At 61.3% G+C, this 16787-nt stretch overlaps 1 protein-coding gene and 1 non-coding gene across 3 annotated transcripts in view; both read left to right on the top strand.

Moving 5' to 3' along the window:
- FBLN2 (fibulin 2) overlaps positions 1-16181 on the top strand; it is a 68074-nt gene extending 51893 nt beyond the window's left edge. Inside the window, exons 9-18 of one of the 2 annotated variants that reach the window (XM_070776984.1) lie at positions 485-625; positions 4808-4942; positions 7041-7178; positions 7636-7779; positions 7894-8022; positions 8358-8483; positions 10208-10324; positions 10984-11112; positions 13005-13128; positions 15326-16181. In XM_070776984.1, coding sequence (XP_070633085.1) covers positions 485-625; positions 4808-4942; positions 7041-7178; positions 7636-7779; positions 7894-8022; positions 8358-8483; positions 10208-10324; positions 10984-11112; positions 13005-13128; positions 15326-15683 — 1541 coding nt within the window. In that variant the 3' untranslated portion in view covers positions 15684-16181. The remainder of the gene's footprint in view (positions 1-484; positions 626-4807; positions 4943-7040; positions 7179-7635; positions 7780-7893; positions 8023-8357; positions 8484-10207; positions 10325-10983; positions 11113-13004; positions 13129-15325) is intronic. The other variant, XM_070776985.1, reaches the window with a different exon arrangement.
- TRNAC-GCA (transfer RNA cysteine (anticodon GCA)) lies at positions 13992-14064 on the top strand. Its single transcript has one exon. It is a non-coding gene; the product is annotated as a tRNA-Cys (tRNA).
- Positions 16182-16787: the final 606 nt, after the last annotated feature.

Genomic DNA, 16787 nt, shown 5'->3' with positions numbered 1-16787 from the left:
TTCTCGGATCGTTATAATATCCGAGCCTGCAGCCCCGCTTCCCCTTTGGACAGAGCACAGGCTCAGCAGTGCCCACGGAGCCCCCTTGGCCCCTGCTCCTGTGGGTGTCCCCAGCCTGGCCCCCTACGCGCTCAGATTTACAGCCCCCAGCATCTGTGCCTCCCCTGGCCGCCCGTGGAGCTGGAGTGTCTCCGGAGCATGGGTGGGGGACAGCCTCTCGTCCCGCCCGCTGTGTTACCCCAGGCAGGCTGTCTGCCCTCTCTGAGCTTCACCTGGCCACCTGTCCTTACCAGAGCTTCTGCTCCCTCATCTTTTGACCGCACAAACTCAGACTTGGGCCCAAAGCCCAGAGGGACCGCTGATGGATGGGCCGAGAGGCCCCGGGCAGCCCCCTGCCCCTCTGGGCCTCGGTTTCCCCATCTGTCACTGGAGGCCACGCCTCTCTAACGGCCCTTCTGTTTCTCCTCCTGCGACTTATCACTAGACCAAGACGAGTGCCTGCTTGGCACTCACGATTGTAGCCGGCGACAGTTCTGTGTGAACACCTTGGGATCCTTCTACTGTGTCAACCACACAGTGCTCTGTGCTGAGGGCTTTATCCTCAACATGCACAGGAAATGCGTGGGTAAGCCTGAGCCCCGCCCACCGCCACGCCCCCCGCTCTGCTCCACGCTGCCGCAGCCACGTGCCAAAGGGCCCGACCTTTGCATGTGAGCCCTCAGCACGGCCACCACGCTCCATGTCCTGCCCTGCTTCTCCACTGACCCCCGGGGAAGCCGCTCTCCCCAGGGATGGGCCTGAGTCAGAGCTGGAACCGAGGCGTGACCTGGCTGCTCACTGAAGAGGGGGCATTGAGACGCGTGGGCAGCAGGACAGGATGTGTGGGGCTTGGGGGCAGGGAGGCCGGGCTTCAGAGCAGGACCGCCAGGTCTTGAGCTTCCTCTTGGGCCTCTGTTTCATCTGTGAGAAGGGGGTGCTCAGAGCACTGCTCCCCCTTTGGTGATTATGTGACATGTGCGTGGCATACCCAGAACGCCAGGCACAGTGAGCATGTGACCTCAGCTGCTGAGGTTGTACTTCAGTGGGGCCAAAGTCCCTTCCAAGGCAAATGGATGGAGCTGGGGTCCGGATGGTCCAGGGTTGTATACCCCAGCTGGGTGTTCATTTGCTGTGTGACCCTGAGCCATGGCTGCCTGGGCAGCTGGTCTTCCATGGCTGGAGGGGGGCATCTGAGGTTTTCTCGGAGGAAACATCATGGACCTGACCAGAGAGGGACCCAGGGTAGCGGGGCATGGGGCAGACTGGGAAATGCTATGGCAGGGGCACAGGCCGAGGGGGAGGCCGTTCCAGCCGGCGGCGTCTGGACACCCTCCCTGGAGAAGGCGGCATTGGCACGGGTCTCCAGGGACGGCAGGGACGCCGGAGATGAGGAGGGCACGCGGGGAGGAAGAGCCGCGGCAGGAAGCACATGGAGGTGGGAACGGCTTGCGCCCAGACGCCCCCGCCTGTTGTCTCTGTGCTTGAGGACCATGCCCACCTTGGGCATGTCCTTTGCCTCACCCACCACCGCTGGGCAGCTGTGTGGCCACTGCAGACATGTTTGCCCCCCGGTCCCCGGCCGTGGGCACAACATGAGCCCTGCGGAGCCTGCTTGTCGGCAGCTCCTCCCGTCTGGGTCGTGTCTGTGTGTGTGTCTGGGAGGATGGTCCGCGGGGCCTGCCAGCGCCCTCCCAGGATGTGGTATGCACGTTTTCCTGGTGGTCTGGACAGATGACTTTGTTCTCAAAGGGGTTGCCGGGGGGCTGGAAAACGGGTTTTGGGATTAAAGAACAGAGGTGCCTCCATTCAGCAAGGTTTATGGTCGTTCGTTCAGTCTTTCCCTCCATGTCATCCTGCCTGGACCCCGGTCTCCTCTTCATCCTTGTTCCACGCACGTGTTCATCTCGTCCGTGAGCACTCACTCATTCTTTGCATCACTTGTCTGTCCACAAACGTGTCTTCTGTGGTGCGTTTGTAAGCTCCAGGCGTGTTCTGTTAACCTCGGCTGGTGAGACGGGAGATGGGTGCCCGGGTGAAGAGTGTGGTCTCTGCGGCCAGACGGCCAGGGTTCAAGCCCTGGCTCTGCCACTTTCTACTTGTAGGATCCAGGACCAGTCGTTTAATCTCTCTAAGACTCAAGTTTCTTCACCTGTGAAAAGAGAAACAGCATCCACCTCCAAGGGTCACTGTGCTGCTTAGATGAGTCTGTGTAAACAACTTGCTAGAGTTTGATGTCATACTAATGATTCAACAAATGTGTTATACTGAGGCAGCCTGTATAGGTAGTGAGCTCCACATCACTGGAGGTATGTAAGCCAGAGTGGGACAGGACTGAGTGGGGCAGAGTCCAGAGGACTTTTGACAGGCTGGTGACCTCTGTGGGGGCACCCCTGTGCTTTTCTGTTGGCCTGTTGTGCCCTGTCCTTTGAGGACTGGCGTGGGCCCTGGGGAAGAGTGTTCCAGGTGGGCCGGGCTTTGGGAAGATGGGAGTCTTGGCTCTGCGGCCCACTCTGCGGGGGTGAGGAGAGGGCTGGGCACTCCAGGCTCTGTTCTTGTTGCCACGTGCAGGCCGTGGGACTTTGGTCCGGTCACATCCCCTCAGTGAGACCTACTTCCTTAGCTGGGAAGGAGTGTTCAGGGTCATGGAAGGGCATTTCCTCTAAGCCAGCGGTCTGCACCCTTTTCGGCACCAGGGACTGGCTTTGTGGAGACAGGGTTTCCACGGGGAGGAGGGGGACGGCTCGGGCGGTAACGCGAGTGATGGGGAACGGCAGCGGAGTGGTGCCCGCTTGCCTATGGCGCACCTTCTGCTGCGTGGCCTGGCTTCTAACAGCCCGCAGACCAGTGTGGTTGGGGGCCCCTTCTCTAAATCACCGGATCCTTAGTGAGCCGTGCAGTCAGTGGCGTCTGCTGTCGTCCCTCAGCATGCTTCCTCCCAGGCTCCGGAGCAGGGTGGGGACTGGGGGCGGGGGAGCTCCTGACCCACGACATTTCTGGGGTCCTGAGAAAGTGTCAGTCCAGCCTGTAAATCAGAAGTCTCTATCTCGCAGAGCCAAGCCTTTCTTGGAAACTGTGGGTCCAGAATCCCCTCTTCTTCTCCCTCATCCCCACCAACCAGGCTTGGCTCGGCTTATACACCAGTCGGCTCACCTGGGACTTTGGGAGCATTTTTTTTCTGGTGGCTCAGAAAATAAAGAATCCACCGGCGATGCAGGAGACATGGGTTCGATCCCTGAGTCAGGAAGATCCCCTGGAGACGGGAAAGGCTACCCACTGCAGTATTCTGGCCTGGACAATCCCATGGACCGAGGAGCCTGGTGGGCTACAGTCCATGGGGTCGCAGAGTCAGACACGGCCGAGTGACTAACACACACATGCCCCACAGCCCGGTACCCCTCCTCTCCACCTTGTCCCCGTCCTGCTTGTAGGATCAGCTCTGATCTCAGTGTCCCCCAGAGCAACCCTGACATTGCAGCCCCCGAGCAGGTGGTGCTTCTGAGACCGTGCCGCCTTCCTCCCCAGTGTCTCCACCCGCCTGTCCCCTCTCCCCTGCCAGCTCGGGGTGGCCCCCACGCGGCTAGGCCACCTGGGCTCAGCACAGAATAGGTGCTGGTTGAGGTGTGTCCAGGGAATGAAGGAATCAGCAAGGACTGCTGCGTCTCCGCGGCCGGGTGGGGTCGGCAGGCGCTGTCCTCCGTGCGTGCTTAGCTCCCGCCTGTGGGACGTCTGCGTTGATCACCGCTCTGAGTCCCCTCGGCCCCCCCCACCCCGGGGCTGCTTCTCCCTCCTTTGCGGGCGTCTCCCCACCGCCTGCTCCCACCAGGCGTCCGTCCTAGGCCTCTTCTGTGCCTGTCCTGTCCCCGAGCTGACCTTAGCATCCACCACTCCCAGCTTCACTAAGACCCGTTCTGTGAACTCCAAGGCAGGACCCCGGCTGGCCCTTGACCCTCAAACTCAGTGTCACCTCCAGGGCTCCCAGCCTTCCTCTGTGAGCCTGCTCCCCTCAGCTGGCCCCATCCTCAGCTGCCCAGCTGCTTGGCCAAGAAGCTTTGGCAAGACCCCTTGGCTTCTTTTTTCTTCTCTCCTTCATCTCATTCATCATAGATCTGTTGCTTTGACTTTCACATTGTTTTCAGAACGTGACTGCGTCTCCTCACCTCCGTGGATGGCAGCCTCAGCCCCTTCATCTCCTATTCTATGAACCCCTCATCCCTGGAGTGTTCACTCTCCACCAGGGGCCCCTGTTACAAACAAGTCAGTCCACTCTCCTCCTCTGCTGGAACCCTAGATGGCTCCCGCCTCCCCCCGTGTCTCCTGATCACCTCTTCCCACACCGCACCATCTGGACCCTACCCTGAACCTGCCCCCTCTGCCTGGGATGTGTGTTTGGCTCGTCCTGGGTCTCTTCAGATGATTGCTCAAGTGCCCTCTGCCCTGATGACCCTTCGTGCCCCATTCTCCTGGTCTCCTCCACCCCACTGTTTCTTCCATAAGACTCCAGACCACCCTCCCTCTTAGGTCTGTCTGCGGGGCATCCTCTTCTGAGTGTGCCCCATGGCAGGGCTCCTGTCTGTCTAGTTCACCGGTGCCCTGGGGCCAAGCACAGTGCTGCTGGCACCAGGCACGTGCTCCATAAATCTTTGTTGAATGGGTGGTGGCACAGAGCCTGCTGCTGTCTGGCAGGCGAGCACCTTGAGGGCGGGACTGGTTGGCTGCTGCCATCCCCAGGACCACCCCGCAGCCCCTGACGGCCTGGCCCTCCCCTCAGACATCAACGAGTGCGTGACAGACCTGCACACGTGCAGCCGCCGCGAGCACTGCGTGAACACGGTGGGCTCCTTCCACTGCTACAAGGCTCTGACCTGCGAGCCGGGCTACAGGCTCGAGGATGGCGAGTGTACAGGTGAGGAGGGCTGGCTGCAGGCCCTGCCCCGCCCCTCACCCTGCCCCGCCGCCCCGCCCCCTTACCCTGCCCCGCCCCTCCCCTCACCCCGCCCCTCCCCTCACCCCGCCCCTCACACGTCCAGCCCCGCCCACTTACCCTGCCCCGCCCCAACCCCTTAGCTTGCTCTGCCCCGCCCCTTACCCTGCTCTGCCCCGCCCCTCACCATGCTCCGCCCCACCCTTCACCCTGTCCCGCCCCTTCGCCTCGCGCCCCGCCCCCTCACCCTGCCCTCACCCCTTACCCTGCTCTGCCCCACCCCTCACCCTGCCCCCGCCCCCTCACCCTGCTCCGCCCAGCCCCTCGCCAAGCTCCGCTCCACCCCCTCACCCTTCTCGCCGCCTCCCCCACGGGCCGCTCAGAGCTTGCTCCCTCAAGAAAGTTCCAAGCTCCAGGGTTTCTGGCCCGTTAAGAGACCCCACAGACGATGGTGTTTGGGGGCAGAGGTGGCCTCCAAACTGGTGGCGGGGGGGGAGGGGCGAGGTAAACGTGTCTGGGTCATGTTAGTCTCTTCATGCCTCCGTTCCCACAGAAGGGTCGTTTCTGTCCTTTTTAACCAGAAGATTCTAACCTCAGAAGAGAGAAGTTCTGCTGAGCCATTTCAACAGCTGCTTCCCCGGCTTCGTTTATGGGCCCGGCAGGGTTCTGGGTGGTGGGGGTGCTGCGGGGGCGTGTTTCTCTGTCTGGTCTGTTGACCAGGGAGGCAGGGGCTCACAGGCACACCAGGATGGCAGGGCTAAGGCTGGGTTTTGCTTTAGTTGGGGGTTCAAAGAGGCCAGCCCCCTGTGGGGGTGATGTCGAGGCAGGGACCTACAGAATGTAGAGCCCCTGGGAAGGGTGCCAGCCCTTAGGGGAGAGGGGAGGAGGGGGCCTTGGTGCAAGGAGCAGAGGGCAGTCTTGGCTGGCGGCACACTGCCAGTGCAAGGAGGCTGCTGGGTTGGCAGGCCCAGGCAGGCAAGGGCTTGGGAGTCTGTTTCACACATGATCGGTGACAGTTTATTTAAATGTCCAGAAGAATGTCACCCAGGAGGTGAGACCCAGAGCAGTGCTCCATTGTTGCAAGCTCAGAAAATTTTGATGGGAACCAACTCTGAGGTTGGGCATCAGCTCAGGGAAGTGGCTGAACACACTCTGTGCCAGGCCCTGAGCTGGGCTCAGAGCAGGGGTGAAATGAGCTGAGAGGAGAGGAGCCCAGACCCCTTATTGCACACCTGTGTACACCCACGCACGCCCAGGGCACACGCACACCAATGGCGAGCCCCCTTTAGAGAACCCTGACCCCTGGGGAGCGGTCCTGGCTCCCTGGACACCCAGCACCCCTGGCTGTCTGCTCCCAGGGCATCCTCCTTAGACCAGAGTGGCCAGGCAGAGGCTGTGTCCTCAGGCTTCTGGGGGTCGTTGGAGGGGGTCCTCGAACCCAGCATGGGCCCCCTAGAGACAGGACTGCTGTGGAAACCAGAGGGGGTGGACGGATGGACAACAGACAGACACACGAGGTGGGCCTGGCTGTCAGGAGGCTGATGAAGTCTCGGCCGTCCCACGAGCCCCGCGTGTCGCCTTTTGACTCCGTCCTTGGCTTCCTCATCTGGGGAAAGAGCCCGACGTGCCTGTTGCGGGGTGGGGGGGACACAGGCCGGCACTTTGTAAACTGTGGGTCTGGCAGCGGGGGCGGGGCGGGGCGGGGCGGGGGTGGGGTGGGCCGTGACCCGCTGGGGCCGCATGGCAGGTGGGGACAGTGGAGACACGCAGGTCTGGCGGCTCCATCCTTGGAAGCTCCAAGCCCGGCGGCCCAGGAGCAGCGCTGAACTGTGCCTGTGCCTCAGCTTCCCCCATGCGGGAGGGGGCTCGTCTTGGCCCCGGCCCTGGGTTCCCACGCGCACTGAGTAAAGACGTACATCTCAGAGTGCGCGGCAGTGAGAGGGGTGACATCACCATCACTGCTGCACGGGCCACGGCGGTGCCCCACAATGCAGGAGACCTTTGTAACATCAAGGTTGTGGCAGGGGTGTGCGGGTGCGTGCCCGCCAGCCGCTGACCCCCGGCCCTGTCTGTGTGGCAGATGTGGACGAGTGTGAGCTGGGCACGCACAACTGCCAGGCGGGCGCCGTGTGCCACAACACCAAGGGCTCCTTTTACTGCCAGGCTCGGCAGCGCTGCCTGGAAGGCTTCCTGCAGGACCCCGAGGGCAACTGCGTGGGTGAGCGGGGTCTGCCCGGCTGTGTCTGCCGGCCCGGGGTGGGGGGGGGTGTGGTCTTCAGGGAGGGTGCTTGGGGGAATGGGCTCTGAGGGCTTTAGAGATCGGGGCGGCCTGGGTGGCTGCCCTTCCCTCCCCCAGCCTCCGTGTTCCCTGTCAATGTCAGTGCCTGGGCCCCGGAGGCCTTTGCAGACAGAAGCTCCCATTACCCTGAGCTGTCTGATCATGGCTGAGTTGCTTCTTCTCTAGTCTGTTTCCCCCATCTGTGGGACTGGGCTGGATGAAGGTGCATCACATCTGTTTTGACCTGGTCAACAGTGCCCAGCTTCTGGGAGGGAACACCCTTGGGTCCTGGGACACAGGCACTGGGGGGGTCTGACCTTCCGGCCCTGACCTGGGCTGGCCTGGGGCCCCAGGAGGGGCTGCACCCGGCTCCCTGTCACCTGCACCCCCTCCACAGACATCAATGAGTGCACATCTCTCTCCGAGCCGTGTCGGCCCGGCTTCAGCTGCATCAACACGGTGGGCTCCTACACGTGCCAGCGGAATCCGGTGATCTGTGGGCGCGGCTACCACGCCAGCCAGGACGGGACCAAGTGTGTGGGTGAGGCCTGCCGCTCCCCCCACAGCCTCCGCCCTCCTGGGGGCCCTGGGCGTGGCGGCTCCTGCAGGGGGTAGAGCTCGGGCCTCAGCGTGCCCTGCTGGCCTCCCCCTGCAGACGTGAACGAGTGTGAGACGGGTGTGCACCGCTGCGGCGAGGGCCAGGTGTGCCACAACCTCCCCGGCTCCTACCGCTGCGACTGCAAGCCTGGCTTCCAGCGGGACGCCTTCGGCCGCACCTGCATTGGTAGGTGGGGCTGGTGGCTGGGACGTGCCCCCAGCAGTGCCCGCCTGCCCCAGGCCCCAGCCAGCCTTGCTCTGACCACCTGCCTGGCCCTCTCTGGGCGTGTCTGCCCAGCTGAGGCTCCCCTCACGGTTCCTGTTGCCCTCGTTTCTTGCTTTTCGGCTGTGTCTGTCCGTGCGTCCCTCCGTCTCCCTACAGTGCCCCGGCTGCTTCCTGCTCTGATCCTTCCTCCCCCTCGCTCCTTTGGGTCCCTGGGTCCCTCCTCTGCCCGGGGTTGGGGTGGGGGCTGGCATCCAGGCCCCTCTGCCCTCCTGAGCCCCCGCACCTGCCGCCTGCAGATGTGAACGAGTGCTGGACGTCACCCACACGTCTCTGCCAGCACACGTGCGAGAACACGCTGGGCTCCTACCGCTGTTCCTGCGCCTCCGGCTTCCTGCTGGCGGCCGACGGCAAGCACTGTGAAGGTATGGCGGCCCCCCACCCACCCTCGGCTGCCCGCCGCTTCCTGCAGGAACCCCCGTCTCAGAGCGGGGGCCGGCTGTGCTGTCTGCACGCCCAGAGGTGGGAGTTTCCCCGTGTGCAGGGCTGGCAGCCCAGCTTCTGCCCCTTGGTAGGCTCTGGTCCCGGTCACCACTGCGGTGCCCTGGGGTCTGGGGAGGGAGCCAAGTGAGCGAGACAGGAGACAGGCCCGCGGCCCCGCAGCACCCCACTGATGCCACCCGGCCATGTGCTGTGCAAGCGGACCAGTCACGGTTTTCCAGATCCCAGCATCCCAGATATTTATCACGCATAAATCCTGCTGGGTTTTACATGTTCCTGGTAGGTTTAAACTTAAAAGAACACGCTACGGGGTGCCCCGGGGCTGACAGAGAGGACCTGTGAGGGGCTGTCCCAGGTCTGCTGGGACTGGGGTAGGGGAGGCGGAGGTCCCAGGCTGCTCAGTGCAGGGGGAGGGGTCGAGGGGGTGAAGGGGTTGTGGGGTCTCCAGCCTCCCCTAGCTGGCGCCGTCTCTCCCGGCACCTTCCCCAGAGGTGTCCTCCTTCCTTCCCTACTGGGGAGGTGAGTTTGCTGAGACCCGCAGGCAGGCCAGGCCCCTCCGTCTGATTGCCTGGCCTGGCTAAAGAGCCGGCCTCCCTGGGACAAGTCCAGCCCAGGGGCAGCGGAGCGTCGCCAGGCTTGGCTCCGTCGCACGGCACTCGGATGGGCTCCCCAGACAGACCCTGTGGCTGCCGTTCAGTCACTGGTGCTCCCGTCACCATTGAGCCCCTCCGCCGGGCCAGGTGGGCACAGAGCTCTGGGGCCGGGCCATTCTGCCTTCACCCACCCCTCGTCCCTACCTCGCCCACTTCTCGGGCTGCACGGTAGACGCGAGGAAGGAACCAGCGTGGCCTCGGAGCCTGGTAGAGGAGACCAGGCACTTATGCATTCGTTAGTGCCTTCAGTCATTCCATGTGAAAGCGGTGTGTGCGGAGAGGCCGTGAGCGTCACGGGTCAGGCGGCGGCCCCAAGGGCGTGTGCGATGTCAGCCCCACCCCACCGCGGCTCACCCTGCTCATACCCCAGCACCCCATGCTCATGCACAGGGCCACCCTCAGCTGCTCTGTACCTCATCAGCTCCAGAGGGTGGGGGTGTTTGTCTGTCTTGTTTGGGGCCGTGTCTACAAGCTGGGCACAGACCCGGCGCTTGTCAGAGCTCAGCAGGTCTCGGCTGGATGAACGAGAGACAAGTCCCTTCCTGCACAGAGCTCGGGGTCCAGCCAGTGCTCCCCTCACTGTCCTCCACTCGCTCCCTCCCCGTCCGCCGCAGACCGGCTCTTGCTTCTCCCCCAGCCCCGTGAAGGGGGTTGAGGGCAGGTCCCTGTCAGCACCTCAGGTGACATTCTCAGAGCCACCTGCCCAAGCTGCCATGGACCTGCATTGGACCAGCATCTAGTTCCCCATGGGGGATCTACGCACCACTGTGGTGCCTCCTCCAGGCAGCAGGCCAGCATTCCACCACTCCCGCCTCTGCCTCGCCACATGTCCCCGGCTGACCCCTTGCCTTTTTCTGGACCTCGGGTTCCCCATCAGCCCCAGGCGGAGGCTGGACCCGATGGTCTCTCGAGAGAAGGCTCCACATGAGCGAGACCTCGGTCCCGGCTCTGGTCTGGGCGGGCTCCTCCGTGACCTTCGGCCGGTCTGTGCGCAGATGTGAACGAGTGTGAGGCCCAGCGCTGCAGCCAGGAGTGCGCCAACATCTACGGCTCCTACCAGTGCTACTGCCGGCAGGGCTACCAGCTGGCCGAGGACGGGCACACCTGCACAGGTACCACCTCCCCTGGCCCGCCCGGGGCCCCCGCCCGGAGGCACTGCCCCGTGTGCCAGGCTCGAGAGCCCCCGCCGCGGTGAGGGGATGCTCCGGACACACAGAGGCCTCAGCGTCGGAGCGGCGGTCCCATCCCTGACGCGCGGCTTCCTGGCACCTGGACAGGGGCTCCCCAAGTCTGACTTCAGGCGCCTTCCCTGCAAAGCAGAGATGATGGTCGTGACCTCAGCGGGGTGAAGGTTTAAGTTACATAGTTGACCTTGAACCCTGCAGGGCTCAGGGCCTCCCCGCCCCTGGAGTCACGTGTAACTTTACAGCTCGCCCTCTGTATCCGTGGTTCCACATGTGTTACTGGCCCGAGGGTGGATCCCACAGTAATTTTTGAAAAAGGTCCCTATGCATGTGGATGCACGCAGCCCAAACCCGTGTCGTCAGGGGTCAGCTGTGCCTCGTCCAGGCCACATCTGGTACCTGATGGGCCCTCAGCCGGCCGCAGCAAGCCCGGAGCGGCCCGGGCATGTGGGCCCGGTGTGGCCACGGGCGGCTCTGTCCTCTCTCAGCCCCGTTGTCCTCATCTGTGAGAAGGGCCCCCAGGCTCCCTGGCCAGGGCAGGGACGGGGTGACCGGGGGTTCCTGAGGGCTGACCCTCTCTCTGGCAGACATTGACGAGTGCGCCCAGGGTGCTAGCATCCTCTGTACCTTCCGCTGCATCAATGTGCCGGGGAGCTACCAGTGCACGTGCCCGGAGCGCGGCTACACCATGACGGCCAACGGCAGGTCCTGCAAGGGTGAGTGCGGAGTCCGCGCCGGCGGGGCCTTGGGCAGCCCCCGAGCAGGCGCAGGAAGCCTTTCACAGCCTGCCGTGTGCCCGGAGCCATGACACCGAGCACGTGAGCCCAGAACGGCCAATGCCGCTGGTGGCCAGGTTCACCGGGGACCCACGCCTGGGATGAGGAACGTGGCGGTTTTTCTGCTGCTTGACCCAGCTTAGAGTCTTGGAGGCTTGGACTCCACTCTGGGCCCTGTCCTGTGAGTGGGACAGGGATCCTGGGGAGCGGTCCCGAAGGTGGGAGACCTCCCCAGAGAGGATCCCACAGAAGAGGAACCCCAGGGCTGGCCAGGGCTTCCTGGCTGCAGAGTTCTTACTGTTACTACTGTTTTAATATTCAGTTCAGTTCAGTCGCTCAGTCGTGTCTGACTCTTTGTGACCCCATGAACCGCAACATGCCAGGCCTCCCTGACCATCACCAACTCCTAAAGTCCACCCAAACCCATTTCCATCGAGTTGGTGATGCCATCCAACCATCTCGTCCTCTGTCATCCCCTTCTCTTCCTGCCCGCAATCTTCCCCAGCATCAGGGTCTTTTCCAATGAGTCAGCTCTTCGCATCAGGTGGCCAAAGTACTGGAGTTTCAGTTTCAACATCAGTCCTTCCAATGAACCCCTAGGACTGATCTCCTTTAGGATGGACTGGTTGGATCTCCTTGCAGTCCAAGGGACTCTCAAGAGTCTTTTCCAACACCACAGTTCAAAACCATCAATGCTTTAGCGCTCAGCTTTCTTTAGAGTCCAAATCTCACATTCATATGTGACCACTGGAAAAACCATAGCCTTGACTAGACGGACCTTTGCTGACAAAGTAATGTCTCTTTTCAATATGCTGTCTAGGTTGGTCATAACTTTCCTTCCAAAGAGTAAGTGTCTTTTAATTTCATGGCTGCAATCACCATCTGCAGTGATTTTTGGAGGCCCCCCCCCCCCCCCGCAAAAAAAGTCAGCCACTGTTTCCACTGTTTTCCCATCTATTTGCCATGAAGTGATGGGACCAGATGCCATGATGTTAGTTTTCTGCATGTTGATCTTTAAGCCAGCTTTTTCACTCTCCTTTTTCACTTTCATCAAGAGTCTCTTTAGTTCTTCTTCACTTTCTGCCATAAGGGTGGGGTCATCTCTGTATCTGAGGTTATTGATATTTCTCCCAGCAACCTTGATTCCAGCTTGTGCCTCTTCCAGCCCAGCGTTTCTCATGATGTACTCTGCATAGAAGTTAAATAAGCAGGGTGACAATATACAGCCTTGACATACTCCTTTTCCTATTTGGAACCAGTCTGTTGTTCCATGTCCAGTTCTAACTGTTGCTTCCTGACCTGCATACAGGTTTCTCAAGAGGCAGGTCAGGTGGTCTGGTATTCCCATCTCTTTCAGAATTTTCCACAGTTTATTACTAATTTTAATTAAAAAAAAATAACCAGTCTAGATTCTGTAAAAGGCGAGGATCCCACCCGCTCTAAACAGCCAGGTGGGAATGATGACTTCATGTGCCTAGAGCGTGGTTTCACTCTGGAGGCTGAGGCCGTGTCTGCCTGATGGCGGAACCCAGAGGGGCGTCTCAAAGCTCAGACGCTGCAGTGACTTTGGCTCTTGAAGGTGCTTTAGGCTGGACACCTGTGTCCGTTCAGATTGTCTCCCGCTGAGCCTTCCTCCCCGGTGCCAGCCCCACAGCAGAGGCTCCGGGCCCTGACTGCTGTCCAGAGTGGATGAGGTGGGGACGTGTGAGCTGTGCACCCACAGGACCAGCTGCTCCGAGACCCAGGCCCCCAGGGCGGGCTGGGGGTGCTGGGACGAGGGTCTCCAGACCGGGGCCCCCGTAAACCCGCCCATCACCCTCTGTTCCCCACAGACCTGGACGAGTGCGCGCTGGGCACCCACAACTGCTCCGAGGCTGAGACCTGCCATAACATCCAGGGTGGCTTCCGCTGCCTGCGCTTCGACTGCCCTCCGAACTACGTCCGAGTCTCTGAAACGTGAGTCGTCCCCCTGCCCCAGCCTTGGGCCCGGGCACCCTGCACCAGTCCCGCGCTGCCCAGGGCAGAGGCCAGGTGGCCAGTGCGCCTGCCTTCGCCACCTCCTGGTCTTCCCGGGCCCCCTGTCCGGGGTGTGGTCTGACTGACCATAAATGGTGCAAAAAAAAGCACCTTGCAGGAAGTTTGGAGCAGAGAGAATGAAAGAAAGAAGACTCTCACACACACATAAAAAAAAACCTCCATCTCTCTCTCAAACATGCACACGCTCATTTTCTGTTGTGTAACGAGTTTTTCCCAACACGTAGCATCTTAACAAATATGACAAGTAGTTACCGTCCTCCCCGGTGTTTGGAGGGTCATGACCAAGGAGCAGCTGAGCTGGGTGGTTCTGCTCCGGGCCCCGTGGGGCCACGTCCACTGAAGGCTTGCCTGGGCTTCAGGATCCCGCTGCCCACTCATGGCTCTGGGAGGGAGGCCCCAGCGCCTCACCACCTCGGCCTCTCGGTGGGGCCGGAGCTCCCCAGCCCGGGTCACTGAGAAGGCAGTGACCTCAGTGATGGGTCACAGTGATGGAGACCCTCGTCCGAGCCCCCCCAGCCCGCCCTGGGGGCCTGGGTCTCGGAGCAGACGGTCCTTTGTGACCCAGGCTACTCTTAAAACCGCCGTATCGTCACTTCTACCACTGGCCGCACAGTCCAGCGCTGTGGGTGAGGGTGGGCAGGGGTCCCCTGGGAGGTGACCCACACGCTGTGACCGCGGGAAGGGGCGTGGGGGCTGTCTCACAGGCTGGTGACCACATTCTCTCGTGATGCTTCTTGGCATTTTGCCGTTTTTCCTGTCTTCTTACTAAAGAAGACAGGGCTTCCTTGGTGGCTCAGATGGTAAAGCGTCTGCCTGCAATGCAGGAGACCCAGGTTCGATCCCTGGGTCAGGAAGATCCCCTGGAGAAGGAAATGGCCACCCACTCCAGCATTCTTGCCTGGAGAATCCCATGGTCAGAGGAGCCTGATAGGTTACAACCCATGGGGTCACAAAGAGTTGGACATGACTAAGCGACTTCACTTTCACTTTTTTTACTAAACACACGTTTCCATAAGTGCTTGCCAGAGTGTCCGGCATCCGTCCTCTGCACGGTGCTGCCACGCGGACGTGCTCGGGTGTTCCGAGCTTGCTTTCTCTGCTTTGCAGCCTCTTTTGCCTCTGCGCGCACGGCCCGCCTCGGGCGGCCCTTCCTGGCACGTACGCGCCCGCAGTGCGCGGTTTACTCCTGGCTGCCCTACTGACCCTGTGCCGTGCTCTCTAATACACAGTGCTGGGCGGCTCAGTGTGCAAGTGTGGTGGGGTGTTTACATGAGTGTGTCGAGTGGCCAGTGGCCTCCCTTCCCTGGGTCTCAGCTGCTCTGCCTGCCACACGGGTGATGGTAGCGCCAACCCCAGGGAGGGTGAGAACACGTGATGAGCGAGAACAGGTCATGAGTTTACACAGGGCGTGACGTGGCCTGGTCCTGCCTGCTGTGATCTCCCCGTTTGGGAACTCTGCTCAGAGCATCCTCTAGAACTGCGGAGCCCTGGTGCCCCTGGTGGAAGCACTGAGCTTCAAGACGGGAGTTTAGTGATGGAGGAGACAGAGTCTCATTGCGCCAAGAACAGACCAGATTATTGCTGAGCTTGGAAATCGAGTCAGGGGTCCCATGGGGTTTGGTGGTCACCCTGTAGAGTGGCTGGGCTCCCCGGCCTCCTCTGGGGCAGGCGTGACTCAGAGCTCTCTGGTACTCGGAGAGGGACAAGGGCAGGCCATCAGTGGGGGAAACGGCTCAGAAGGAGAGTCAATTACGGGAGAAAAGGGAATCTGAGAAACGATTAGAGTAATAGAAACACCATGGCCAGGGAATCCATGCAAATAGTGTGGGAAGGAAAAAAACTAGGGGTAGGGAGGTAAGAATGAAGGCAGACAGGAAGGAGCGCGGGGACCAGACGCTGTGGGCACTGTGCCGCGCGCTGCCTGGGTTATAACTTCACCAATGACACCGCGTGGCTGTTAACCCATCCTGCAGACGGGAAAGCTGAGGTCCGACGGGGGTCAGGTGACCCAGCTCCGGCTGCTGGGGGCTGCCGAGGGCGGAGCTGCGGGTGGAGGCCGGGTGGGAGCTGCGAGCAGGAGCCTCCCTCGGTTGACGCCCCCGCGTGCGCCCCGCAGGAAATGCGAGCGCGCCCTGTGCCACGACTTCCTGGAGTGCCAGAACGCGCCCGCGCGCATCACGCACTACCGGCTCAACTTCCAGACCGGGCTGCTGGTGCCCGCGCACATCTTCCGCATCAGCCCGGTGCCCGCCTTCGCCGGCGACACCATCGCGCTGACCATCACCAGGGGCAACGAGGAGGGCTACTTCGGCACGCGCCGCCTGAACGCCTACACGGGCGTGGTCTTCCTGCAGCGCACCGTGCGCGAGCCGCGCGACTTCGCGCTGGACGTGGAGATGAAGCTCTGGCGGCAGGGCTCCGTCACCACCTTCCTGGCCAAGATGCACATTTTCTTCACCGCCTTTGCCCTGTGAGGCGGCGCCCACCGTGGACAGCGCGTGGAGCCCGGGTTCCCCCGCTGGTCCGGCGCCCTGGCCGCGCACCCGCCTCCACGCTCCCGCCGGCCGCGTGGGGGACTGGCGCTGTGGCCGGTTTCCTCCGACCCTGTAAATTAACTTAATTTTGCTGACTTCCTTCCTCGCGTTCTGGCCTCTCCTGGGCCCAGGATGGAGCTGTGAGGGCAGTTCCAGGCCATCGCTGGTGCCCCGTGGAAGGGGTCGGAGGATCGGAGGCTGGACATGGCAACCAAGACCGGAAAGAGCGACCAGTCGGAGCTTTGGACTCAACTGCGTGACCCGTCCCCAACGATGATATTCTGTTTCATGTTACACTGTGATTAGCTCTTTACTTTTTTTTTAAGATCATTTTTGTGTTTTTGTTTAATTATAAAAGTAGCACATGTATATTGCAAATATATATATATTCAAATAGTTCCAAAAGGTTATAAAGTAAAAAATGAAAAAAGAAAACCTGCTTCCTTTTGTGAAGTGCTTGGGATGGTGTTCCCCAGTGTCTGCGGTCCCCAGCCTTCCCTCGCCTCTCCTTGGAAGGATGGCAGCGGGAACACGCCCACTTCTGCCTCTGCTTCTCTTCCTGCCCCGTTGCCTGGTCCCCCCTTTCCTTCGCCCAGTGTGGCCCTCACCTGGCTTGTCACCTTGGACATCACCCAGGAACCGGACATCTGTGTATAGTATTGGGACTTCCCCGGTGGTGATGGTGGTAAAGAGCCTGCCTGCCTGTGCAGGAGATGTAAGAGATGTGGGTTTGACCCCTGGTTCAGGAAGATCCCCTGGAGGAGGGCATGGCAGCCCACTCCAGTATTTTTGCCTGGAGAATGCCATGGACAGAGGAGCCTGGCGGGCTGCAGTCCATGGGGTCGCCCAGAGTTGGGCATGACTTCGCGTCCACGCACGCATGGACGTGTTACCTGTTTGACCTCTCAACCTGCCACTGTTCGCACCTTACAATGAATGTGTGTGGGACTGTTGAGCAGAGAAATTAGCTAACGATTAGGCAAGTCCAGTTTCTCTCTCGGGCCAGCCACTTTCCATTGGTGTCTTCCATCCTTCAGAAGCTGT

The sequence above is a fragment of the Bos indicus genome, chromosome 22 (genome assembly GCF_029378745.1).
Source record: "Bos indicus isolate NIAB-ARS_2022 breed Sahiwal x Tharparkar chromosome 22, NIAB-ARS_B.indTharparkar_mat_pri_1.0, whole genome shotgun sequence".
Taxonomy (NCBI): Eukaryota; Metazoa; Chordata; class Mammalia; order Artiodactyla; family Bovidae; genus Bos; species Bos indicus.
The sequence above is the reverse complement of the archived record's forward strand: the minus strand, read 5'-3'. Positions and strand labels throughout refer to the sequence as shown.